At 39.1% G+C, this 12362-nt stretch overlaps 1 protein-coding gene across 8 annotated transcripts in view; it reads left to right on the top strand.

Moving 5' to 3' along the window:
• SUMF1 (sulfatase modifying factor 1) overlaps positions 1-10944 on the top strand; it is an 80441-nt gene extending 69497 nt beyond the window's left edge. For 6 of the 8 annotated variants that reach the window (XM_024105019.3, XM_024105020.3, XM_005288522.5 and 3 more), the window contains one exon: positions 8514-10944. In XM_024105019.3, the coding sequence (XP_023960787.2) occupies positions 8514-8624 (111 nt within the window). In that variant the 3' untranslated portion in view covers positions 8625-10944. Of the gene's footprint in view, positions 1-6159; positions 6298-8513 lie in introns of all 8 variants that reach the window. The other 2 variants (XR_255377.5, XR_010589385.1) reach the window with 1 other exon arrangement.
• The last annotated feature ends 1418 nt before the right edge of the window (positions 10945-12362 follow it).

Raw genomic sequence — 12362 nt, 5'->3', positions numbered from 1 at the left:
TCAAAGTGGGGGTCGATCAAAATGCACTACAGAACTTCTAGCATGTGGCTGCAGGGTCTACATGGACACTTCAGTATGTGGCAGGACACTACTTATTTCTTAAAACCCAGAACTTTAACACACACAAACCAAAACACAGAGAGAGAAAACAGGCTGCTCCGTACAGCAGAGAAGCACAATTCACCCCCACCTTATTCTAGACTGGCTCTGCAGACTGACTGACTGAAAATCCAGATCACATGTTTCCCTACTGAGCACCTAGCCTGAAAGAAGGACCAGGAAAACCCCTGAGAATTTAAAGTGATCGTTTATAATTTTAACACAGTTTTCAATATACTACAAGGCAGTTAGGTGCCCAAGTCCCAAAAAAATTCAAATGGGAGTTGGATGTTTAAATTACTTACTTTCCTCAGATGATAAAACACAACAAATTAGTTTGTATAGCAAGTGTATCAGAATTAGAGCTGTGTAAATAACTAATTTCTTTTCCAATTCTCTGGCTGTTCTGAAATACCAGAATGTTTTGTTTGATATATTTTTAGGGTATTTTAATTTTACTAAAATTTAAGTAAATTTCAAAACTGACATTTCAAATCAAAAATTCAAATGGTTTTGGGGGGGGGGGGTTCAGATTTTTTGTGTCTTTTTATTAAAAATTCAGCAAATTTGATGTAAATTAGCTGTATGGCAGGGAAGGAGGGTGAGTTTTTTCTGATGAGAAATTCTTATCAGAATGACAACTCCTCTACAGACTTCATAGGCAAGTAAATGTATCCTTCATCCTAAAGGATCCCGAATGACATGTATACAGTACCAAGGAAATGCAGCCACCTCTGAGGTATAAAAGTAGCAAGTGGTACACAGCCTAGAGCACAGTAGCAGAAGAGTAGGGAAATGTTGGTAAACTAACATTACAGTAAACATATTACCAAAAAAAAAATAAGTGCCCTGGAATCTGTAGGAGTGGTTTTATCCTCAGAATGGCCATTTGCAGATGAATGATTCTGCAGCGGTTCCTTTGGGAAGTGCTGCAACAAGGTCTGACATAGCAAAACCTCTCTGTACAAATTCACTTTGTCAAAATGTAACATTCACAGAAAAATGGAGCAATCTGTTAAATTATCTGGCTGGAAATAACTGTTTGGAAAATTGTACCCAGAGAGTAGTTATCAGAGGTTCACAGTCATGCTGGAAGGGCATAGCGAGTGGGGTCTCACAGGGATCGGTTCTGGGTCCAGTTCTGTTCAATATCTTCATCAATGATTTAGATCAGGGGTAGGCAACCTGTGGTACGCATGCCAAAGGTAGCATGCAAGCTGATTTTCAGTGGTACTCACACTGCCCGGGTCCTGGCCACTGGTCTGGGCAGCTCTGCATTTTAATTTAATTTTAAATGAAGCTTCTTAAACATTTTAAAAACCTTATTTACCTTACATACAACAATAGTTTAATGATATATTATAGACTTAAAGAAAGAGATCTTCTAAAAACGTTAAAATGTAATACTGGCACGCAAAACCTTAAATCAGAGTGAATAAATGAGGACTCGGTACACCACTTCTGAAAGGTTGCCAACGCCTGATTTAGATAATGGCATAGAGAGTACACTTAGAAAGTTTGTGGATGATACCAAGCTGGGAGGGGTTGTAAGTGATTTGGAGGATAGGATTAAAATTAAAAATGATCTGGACAAACTGGAGAAATGGTCTGAAGTAAATAGGATGAAATTCAATAAGGACAAATGCAAAGTACTCCACTTAGGAAGGAACAATCAGTTGCACACATACAAAATGGGAAATGACTACCTAGGAAGGAGTACTGCAGAAAGGGATCTGGGGGTCATAGTGGATCACAAGCTAAATATGAATCAACAGTGTAACGCTGTTGCAAAAAAAGGAATCATCGTTCTGGGATCTATTCGCAGCAGTATTGTAAGCAAGATACGAGAAGTAATTCTTCTGCTCTACTCCGTGCTGATTAGGCCTCAGCTGGAGTATTGTGTCCAGTTCTGTATGCCACATTTCAGGAAAGATGTGGACAAATTGGAGAAATTCCAAAGAAGAACAACAAAAATGATTAAAGGTCTAGAAAACATGACCTATGAGGGAAGATTGAAAAAATTGGGTTTGTTTAGTCTGGGGAAGAGAAGACTGAGAGGGGACATATGTTTTCAAGTACATAAAAGGTTGTTACAAGGAGGAGGGAGAAAAATTGTTCTCCTTAACATCTGAGGATAGGACAAGAATCAATAGGCTTAAATTGCAGCAAGGGCAGTTTAGGTTGGACATTAGGAAAAACTTCCTAATTGTCAGAGTGGTTAAGCACTGGAATAAATTGCCTAGGGAAGGTGTGGAATCTACATCATTGGGGATTTTTAAGAGCTGGTTGGACAAACACCTGTCAGGGATGGTCTAGATAATACTTAGTCCTTCCTTGAGTGCAGGGGATTGGATTAGATGACTTCTTGAGATCCCTTCCAGTTCTGATTCTATTTCTAACATCATGACCTTTATAAGCCAGCTCTTCAGAAGTCAGTCATGCAAAATCCATTTGCACCTGTGAAACTGTGTGAGTGTAAATGGATGACTCTATGTGTACTTCCATGAGCTATGTACATCAATACAGGGTCCTACAGTGCTATGCAGCCTTTAGATGGCGTGCTGGTTGTACCAATGAAAATCTTTCCCTCTAACTCACAAATTATTGCATGGTAATGCAAAAGCATGCTGCTAGGTACAACAGAACTTGAATTTTTCTGCCTGAATTTTCCAGGAATGAAAGGACTCTCATTGTAGGCATGTCTCTTGGGGGAAATGAAACTTCTTGGATACATTTTTACTGTTATTCTTTTTACTGAGAGGCTATATGGTGACATGAACTGGGTTCTATTTTTGGCTCACACATTAGATCAAACTAAATTCCAGTTGTGGAACCTACATTCCTGGTGGTGGTGTTGAGCCTGGGGAAAAAATAGTTTGAGTTTGCAGGGAAAATACATCTTTGTTGTGAGCTGGGTGAAACCTTTTTTACGGGTTGAGGTAAAACATCATTGAGATGGATAGGCGTGAATGCACCTTGCCGTTGAAATAACTGTAAGGATAAACCCCCACCTAGAACACAAGGAGAATCTGAACCTGCCCAAGAAGTTTTGTTGAATATTGTTTTAGGCAGAGAGGAGAGGGTGGGTGGGAGAGAAAGGAGGGAAGACGGAACACAGAGGACCAGAGGGATACAGACAGCCCGAAGGAGCAGCTGAAAGCATGGTGTAGGATCTGAAAGACACCTGGGGAAAGGGTGCAAGCGGGAAAGGCTGCTGTTGGCTCTGTGAGCAAAAGAAGATATTTTCTGCTATTTGATTCCTTCTGTGTTCAGAGACCAGGACTTCATACATTCCTTGTAAATAAACAAGATTGCATCAAAGAAATATGAATATTGCCAATTTCTCCTCCTAACTGAAATGTCCCCAAGGCCCCAAAATTTGACTAGCCACTTGGATCAAAACTCTCATAAATGTTATAAACAAGCACATTTGATCTGAAAGGAAGATGATGAACAAAGGAATCCCATAATGTCACTTTTAAACACCTGCCAGTTTAATCACATTTTTAATTTGTGTGTGTGTGTAGGAAAATCATTAGCATCTCCAATTGTAAATGCAAAATATTAACTGTTCTAAGCATATTGCAATTCATGAATGTGGACTCCTCAGTATTCAATATTAAGGCATATTTCATTAATGTTTGAAATGCTATCGTTATTTGAACATTACAAGGGGAGAGGTGGAGAGATCCTATTCCATTGTTAGTGTCTATGTATAAACAGCCAGTTACCTCTGCTTTCTGCAGATGGTTCTAGAATATTTGTCACTTCGTAGTTAATTTTTCCAAAAAGTGCGGAGCGTTCTACTTGATAGGAAGAAGTAGATAAAGACCCCTAGTTTTTGAATTGACCTACATTTTTACAAATAACTCCTTTTGCCTGTCCCAAGTTAACGTCATAGTTTTGCAGCTTTAATCGTGCTTTTGGTGAATTTATTCTCCAAAAGGGAGCAAAATGCAAAGTCCATTAAATGGTGTAGTGGAAGAGGGAAAGCTAATTTTTTTTCAGTACCTACAGTTTATTAAACTGAAATAAAGCAAACTTCATATTACTATATATACTTGTTCATAAGCCGACTATTTTTGGTAAAAAAATGAAGCATCAAAGAGCTGGGGTCGGCTTATAAATGGGTCTGCACCAAAATTTGATGATTTTAAACTCTATGGAATCATTGACTTGAATATCTAATACATTGTCATTTTGTTTACCTGGAGCATATGCAGGCATGGAGCCCCTCAGCTCCGTGTGGCCGCGGTTCGCCATTTCCAGCCAATGGGAGCTGCGGGAAGTGGCAAACCACATCCACTGGGAGCTGAAGGGCTCCGTGCCTGCGAATGCTCCAGGTAAACAAAACGTCCAGGCCCGTTAGCGGCTTTTCCTAACAGGCCAGGAACCAAAGTTTGCCAACCCCTGAAATATAGGGTTGGCTTATGAAAAGGTCATACTATTTTTTTTTTTTTATAGTTTTTGCTATTTTTACCTATCCATCTTGGGGGGTGTGATGGGTTGGATCACAGAAACCCCCTTGGGAGCTGCCACCCAATGTACCAAGACTACCCCTGCTACTGTTTTCCCTGCCAGCTCAGGACTCCAGCACCCTGTCTTGCTGAGCCAGACACTCCCGTCTGGCTCCAGACACAGACCCAGGGTGTGAATCACTTGTCCCAAAGCTGCAAGTTTACCTGAAAACAGCTCACCGTAGTGTGCTGTCTTTAGCTCTCAGATGCCCAACTCCCAATGGGGTCTAAACCATAAGGCTTATGCAGGGCAAACTCATAAATTGTTCGCCCTCTATAACACTGATAGAGAGATATGCACAGCTGTTTGCTCCCCCAGGTATTAATACATACCCTGAGTAAATTACTAAATAAAAAGTGATTTTATTAAATACAGACAGTAGGATTTAAGTGGTTCAAAGTAGTAACAGACAGAACAAAGTAAGTCACCAAGCAAAATAAAATAAAATGTGCATGTCTATGCTTGATCAAACTGAATACAGATAATCTCACCCTCAGAGATGCTTCAGTAAGTTTTTCTCAGACTGGACACCTTCCAGGCCTGGGCACAATTCTTTCCCCTGGTACAGCTCTTGTTGCAGCTCAGGTGACAGCTAGGGGATTCTTCATGATGGCTCCTCTCCCCCTTGTTCTCTTCCACCCCTTTATATATCTTTTGCATAAGGCGGGAACCCTTTGTCCCTCTGGGTTTCCACCCCCCCTCACTGGAAAAGCACCAGGTTAAAGACTGATTCCAGTTCAGGTGACATGATCACATGTCACTGCAAGACTTCATTACTCACTTGCCAGCACACACATATACAGGAAGACTCACAGGTAAATACGGCCATCTGCCGACAATGGGAGTCATCAAGATTCCAAACCATCCTTAATGGCCCACGCTTTACATAATTACAATAGGCCCTCAGAGTTGTTTTATATTTCTAGTTTTAGATACAAGAGTGGTACATTTCTACAAATGAGATGATCACATTCAGGAGATTATGAGCTTTGTAATGATACCTTACAAGAGACCTTTTGCACGAAGCGTATCCCAGTTACATTACATTCACTTATATTTTTATAAAACCATATAGACTGCACAACGTCACAGGGGGGTCGACTTATAAACGAACGGGTTAATGAACGAGTATATATGGCAGTTAATACTGTGTGCTGGAAATCTGAAAGGTGCCGAAATGAAATCTCTCCAACTTATTCAAACTTGTGTTATCCTAATTGCTGCAAGTTTCTTACTCTCTCCTAACTGAAAATACTAATTGGAGTGGAAGTTTAGCTTTTTAAATCGGCAGTCCAATGTTAGGGGCTAAAATGGATTAAGTTCATTTAATCCTTTCTGAATAATTTCTGGTGGCCCTTCCATTAAAAACTCTAGGCCAAATTCATCCTTGATGCTAGTGGAGTGGATTTGAATTTGATCCCTTTTGTTGGATTGTAAGTTTGGTAAGCCATATGTTGTTGAGACATGCAGTGCTCACACAAACCAAATCTATAAATTACTAATCTTTTCCGATTTTCATTTTTGGACTAAAAAAATCTGCAGAATAACACAAATGTTATCTACATTGGAAACAACTGACTTGGGACTGTGTGTGTGTGGCAATCCTTGCATCTGCTCCGTTGACTATAACCATTCCTGACTGTCACCACTGAAGATTCAAATCTGTCATACACAGAACAGGTACAGAATTAACAGTGCAAGCTTTTGACAGTTCCTTACCAGTGTGCCTCAGTCCCAGCAGAGGGGCCACATTAAAGACAGTCTGAGAGCGTAGGTCATGTTGGATAATCCTGTGCTGCCTCCCTCATATCAGGGAGATTTGAAATAGCAGTTCCTCCTCTGAGTTTTCTAAAGGGCAACTTGCATATAATTGCAGCCTATTCTGAAATCAGGCCAGTAAGAGAGGAAACTGTCAGCGCAAAATAATTGCTTACCAAGAACTTCTGACAGGTAGCTGAATCATCTATCCCAGTGATTTCATTTTAAATGAAAATGTTTGTGGCCACCGATATAGATTATATCAGAGTATAGGTATCCCTAAAAAGACTACCAGCAGGCATACCAGTACATAAGTTGGTCTTCAGTCCAGTTGCTTTTTTTCCTTGGGATTTCATTGTCATGTTCAATAGGATTCTTCTAGACAGATGTCAGTACCTTTCACTTCCAAATCCTCGTTATGTATCAAGACCCTTTTCCCCATTAAATCAGGAAACTGAGTTTTATTCGCTACAAAGAGAAAAAAGCAGAATAATAGACTGCCTTGCTGACAAATCTTGTACAATGAGAAAAGGCTAGTTTGCACTCTGGCTGTCAAATAGTACAGCTACATTGATTGGGTTAAATTGAGAAATATTCATGTCTGATCTTATAGCTGTTTCAGTGTCCAAACCATGAAGTGCTACACTAGAATCTAATCTGTGCCTTATTAAGTATGTTTCAGTCTTATGTTGCAAATTAAGTGTGGGGAGAGGCAGGATGCAATTCTAAATTTGACCTATAAAGATCTTCACACACAATTTTCAATTCTTCAAATGCATGGAATACAGTTGTTGTTGTTTTTTAAGGGGACTAGAGGGAGAGATCTATTAGTTACTAATCTTTTCAGATTTTCATTTTTTGACTAAAAAGCTGCAGAATAATGTAAATGCTATCTATACTGGAAACATCTGAAAAGTGCAAGAAAAAGTATATTGGAATACACACTGAACCGCGTTCTGACATGGACTTGCATTAAATATATTCATGTATATGTACTTTAAACTTGTGCAACTACTGTTTAAGGTATTTCATCTAAAGTCAATGTACTACAGTTCTTAATAAGCTAATATTACTTAGGATTGCCAGGTGGCCGGTTTTCGACCACTGCTGCTTTCCCCAGTGCCCCATTGCCCCGGCTCCTGCTGCCTCCATACCCACCTCCCCATTCAGGACTTAATTTGTCCCCAGCTTTGCTGGGACTCAGTAAGTCTGCTGTGAAAAGTGATATTTGTATGTTTGTTAATATTACTTTCCACAGCAGACTTAGTAGCTAGTAAGTCTTTAATAAAAAAAAAAAAAAAAAAAAAAAGCAATCAAAAAAAGCAAAAGAAACAACAAGAAAAAAGACAAGAATGTGCAAAGCACCTTATTTGTGTTTCTATTCTGTTTAGGTCCAATAAAGGATAGAGACAACTGTACATTGTTTTTATTATTGATTCTGCAACAAAAAAAAAACCTACATAAATAAATTACAATGATTTGGACATTTATATGTGCATATTTATTAATTTTTCGAAAAGTTAATTAAGTATTTTAGGAAAAATTGTCAGAGTAACCACCAGCAAGAGTTTGGTGGCTGCACTCTGAGGCCACCAAAAAATTTGTTGCGAGAACCCCATTAAGCTTGTATCTGCAAGCACTATATTGCTGACTAAAGCATCATACCCTCCCGTGGCACTGCATAAATAACAGTGCTTTTAATCTTCAGAGCAGTTTACAAACTTTCCTTCATTTTCAGCACATCTGAGGTAGGTAATTGTTCCCAGTGTACCTCTTGATGCATTTGTAACATACAATCTTATTACAGACTCAATTTATTAGTTTCCTGTCCTGAAGAACTTCAATAAAATATAAAAAGATGGAGGGTGGGCAGGAAGGGAGGTGGAGTGGAATTAAGGGTAACCAAGTGTTCAAATAACTGTCAGAATTTCTCCTTGAGTTTCCTCTCTTCCATCCAATAGGCGTTTCCAACTTTTTCCCATCAGCCTGGTGCTTGACTGTCATCTTTGCCCGTCAGTAGCAAACATCATCAGCAATTGAAATGCTCTGTGATATTAGTCTAACCAGCCCTTACTTCTGTAGACATAGACACAAGCTGTAATATGCGCTTAAATGACTTTTTTTTTCTTGCCTTCTAGTCCTATTGCTACAGGTATCGCTGTGCAGCCCGCAGTCAAAACACTCCTGATAGTTCTGCTTCAAACCTGGGATTCCGTTGTGCAGCAGACACTCTGCCAGCTTTACAGTGACAGAACTTGTTGGTGCTTTGAAGCCACAGGGGACTAAAAATTTCACTCCAGCACAAGGAGTTTTGTGGAGCTCCAGCCTGCTGAGATGTTCTGCAGTTACCAGTCTCTAGTGAGACAAAACAAGATATCCAGCTAATTAAAAAGACATCGTTGGAGAAAATCCCCTTCCAAAATAAGTCAATGCTAGTCAGAGACATTTAATTCTATAACCAATCTTTAGAGAAGTTGGGTTGAGTTCCCATATCAACTGTGTAGGTGAAAATATGGTGTTAATGCTATTGATTTCATTAGAAATATTCCAGATTTACACCAGCATAGAACTAACCAGAACATTCCTGACTGCATTTTGAAAAGGATATTTTGTTTTAGATACTATTTTTATCTCCTCTAGAGAAGATGCTCTTCAGTACTGAGTAAGTATTTTATGATGGATTTACCTAAGTGATCCAAACCCCTCAAGTAGGCCCTACAAACTTTGGGAGGAGTTAAAGGAAAATTTGAGCTTTTGTAGCATGGTATTTACTTGTTATATCCTGAGTAATATAGGAAACCTATTGTCAATTATAACTGAGGGTCATGGACGGAAGAAAACCATTCCACTTTATCTATTACCCTATATTGGCAATTGGCTATGCTTTTGTAGATTTACCTTTGTAAAAATGTAGTGTCGCTCTTCTACTGCATTCCCTTTGCACGTGAACATTGTGTTCAGAAAAGACCCTTGCCCAGGTGAGTAGTAACTTTCTCCCTTTTTAGAAAATGGCAGCTTTTATTAGAATAGGGATGATAGTCCCATAAAGGATTGAACATTTATTGCCTTTACACTGGAAACTTGTAGCGATAGAAACACACCAGAGATTTCCTTTAACGTCTATCTAACATTGGGTAGATTTATTTGGGGGGCTTTAAGTTATTTATTCAAACTAGTGATTTTAAAATTGTCTTTGACGGTGAATGGCTCTTATATGAAAGCTTGCATGAAAAGACAGGAAATTGGAACTGAATGGAAAGTTTCTCATAGGCTTCATTGGGAAAACCTTGAGGTTGTCCTTAAATAAGTTTCAAAATGTATTGAAAAGCTCCATGTAGTTGTGGCTGGTAAATTAACTCAGTCAGCTTGGGCTTTTCATGTTAAAATACACTTGAATCTTTCTTCTCTAATGTGCTTCACTCTTACCAGCACAGTGCTGCTGACTCTGGGACCCAGCCGTAGGAGCAGATGGAAAAGTTTCCATGTCAACCACTTACTCTTTATTCTAACTTTAATCTAATCAAGAAACTTTCTGTTTGCTGAATATTAAGAAGCTCCTAACCTGAATGTGCCAATCCTTTAGCCATGGGTTCTATTCCCAGCTGTTCCACTGACTCAGTGATCTAGGACAAGTCTCGTGCCTCAGTCTCCCCATCTATACAAAGCACGTAAGCCTGATTCCCATTTTAAAGTGCTTTGAGATCTATGAATAAGATGGGGTAAGTGTGTTTGTAATAGCAATATTTTGTATTCATATTATTCACTTGTTTCCAGCACTTCTTGCCTATAATTTTGATAGGTAGGCATTAAAATACAAAGACATTAGTTGCCAACTTCTGCCCTGGGATAGTGAGTTTCCCACTGAATGGAAAGCCACTACAGAGGGGTATTCCTATGGGAGTGACCATGCAGTGCACCCACCCAGGCCCCATTGGCATAGGAACTAAAGTTACACTTGCACGACAGACTAAAATTCAGCGAAAGCCATTAAAGTATAAACATTTGCCAATGCGAAGTGTTAAAACATATCACGTAATCATAGGAAAAAGCTGTGGTATCTCAAGGAACTGTCGGGAAAGACTGACTGACCAGTTGTATATACTAAACACAGTGCTCACAATAGTGCACCCACTGAAACAAATGGGAGGAAAAATGCTGTCCACCTTAGTTTAAACTTCCTGCGCTATCATAGGGACATGTCTGCCTTTGTGGAAGGGAGTATGTGAAAATTCTTTGTTTTGAGGCATTGTCATTGTTGAACACCTCTTTATTTATATACAATATAAAAAAGTGTCTGGTTCTGAAGCTTTGAAAAATCATTGGAATTTCTGTCTCTGAATGGCAGCATCAGAGTAATGCTTGTTCAGAAGTGGGGCATGTCTGTCAAGATTTACTGTCCCAAGTGGCATAGGTGTAAACTTCCTTCTGGTGGTCTTTCATTCTGATGGCTTAACTTGTTTGTTTCATATAAACGCATTAGCTTGAACTATTCCCACTTTTTTTTTTACACTTTTACAGCAATCGATCAGAACTTTAATAAAATGATTAAACTGAACATTCTGTAAACAACTGAGGCTTTTGAATTACTATTCATCTCACTTCACTCTTCAGCCATCTGCGAAGCATGTGGTTTGTCACTGGGCAAATCAGATATCCCTCTAGCAGTGTTCAGAGCAACAAGGTAAACTTCCTTCCCCTTTATTCTACCAAAAGAGAACAATGCCATATTTAAAACTTTTTTATGCTGGAAGACGGAAAGTGGGAAAACTTTCTTGGATTACTCTGATCTGTATTATGGAAATGTTAAACAACTACCTAGGCACAAATAATAGGTGAGATGTTTAAAGTACTGTACAATATTAAGGCATCTAATTTAAAACTAATAAAAAATTAAGAATATAGGTAGCATCCTCTAAAGGTATTTTTTATTATTTTTTCAGATCTCTTTAGCCCCCTCTATCATGTTTACAGATGAACATTTCAGGAAAAGTTTGGTGAACAATAGCTTGCTGTTTTCCAATGGCGGGGCGCTAGTATTCACATCCTCACATTACAACATATACAGGCAGTTGAAAGATTTGTTGCTTCTGATGTTCTTTGATATTTGTTCTTATTCCTACAATACATAATAGTACAAAATGTCCCCTTTTTATTCCTGCCACATCCATATTTTGCATGGGATTAAAACCTCCCGAATTTGTTTACAACTTTAACAAAAGTTAAACTTGAAAAATTTTCCCCTTAGAGTATCATGAGAACATCCAACTTTCAATCAGCAATTCTACAGAAATACTACTTACAGCTATTCAGCTGAAAGAATTAATCCCAGAGGGTTGCAATCTCTCCCCCCCCCTCCCCCCCCCCCCAAAAAAAAAGGATTAATGTTATAACTAAACCACTTGTATTTCTAATGAAAATCATCCCTGGGCACTGATAGGGTTCCCCCAGGTTCCTGGCTATCAGAGAAGTATTATTGCCCTGATTCAGCAAAGCACTTGTGACTTCAGTGGAACTTAAGCATGTACTAGAAATTAAGCACATGTTTTAAGTGCTTTACTGAATCATGGCCTAAATGATATCACTTTGTCTGCAGAATCTGACTAGTCTTACAGTTCTTTTAGACAGTCTTAAAGTATCCTGACTCAGCAAGGAGCCCCTGTGTGAAGCCCATTGAAGTTTATGGGACTCAGTGAGTGCACAGGTGTCCACCCACTCAGAGTTTGCAACATAAGGCCCCTAAATGTAAAATCTGACCATTTATAACAAGTTTTCTTATTGAAAGGAAGGAATTTGTGATTGAGCCCAAACCAAAAATGTGTATCAACCTCCCCCCCCTCTATTTAAGGGGGTCCTCAAAACCATAGATGTATATTACTGCACTAAGGGTTGGAATCCAAACTCTTGGCCTTTTGAGGTGTTTGGATTTGATCCATTATTAAAGTCCACATTGAACAGTGAATTGGCAGATCAGATTTTGTGGAGGGCCT

The sequence above is a fragment of the Chrysemys picta genome, chromosome 7 (genome assembly GCF_011386835.1).
Source record: "Chrysemys picta bellii isolate R12L10 chromosome 7, ASM1138683v2, whole genome shotgun sequence".
Classification (NCBI taxonomy): Eukaryota; Metazoa; Chordata; order Testudines; family Emydidae; genus Chrysemys; species Chrysemys picta.
This window is presented reverse-complemented; position numbering and strand designations above follow the sequence as displayed.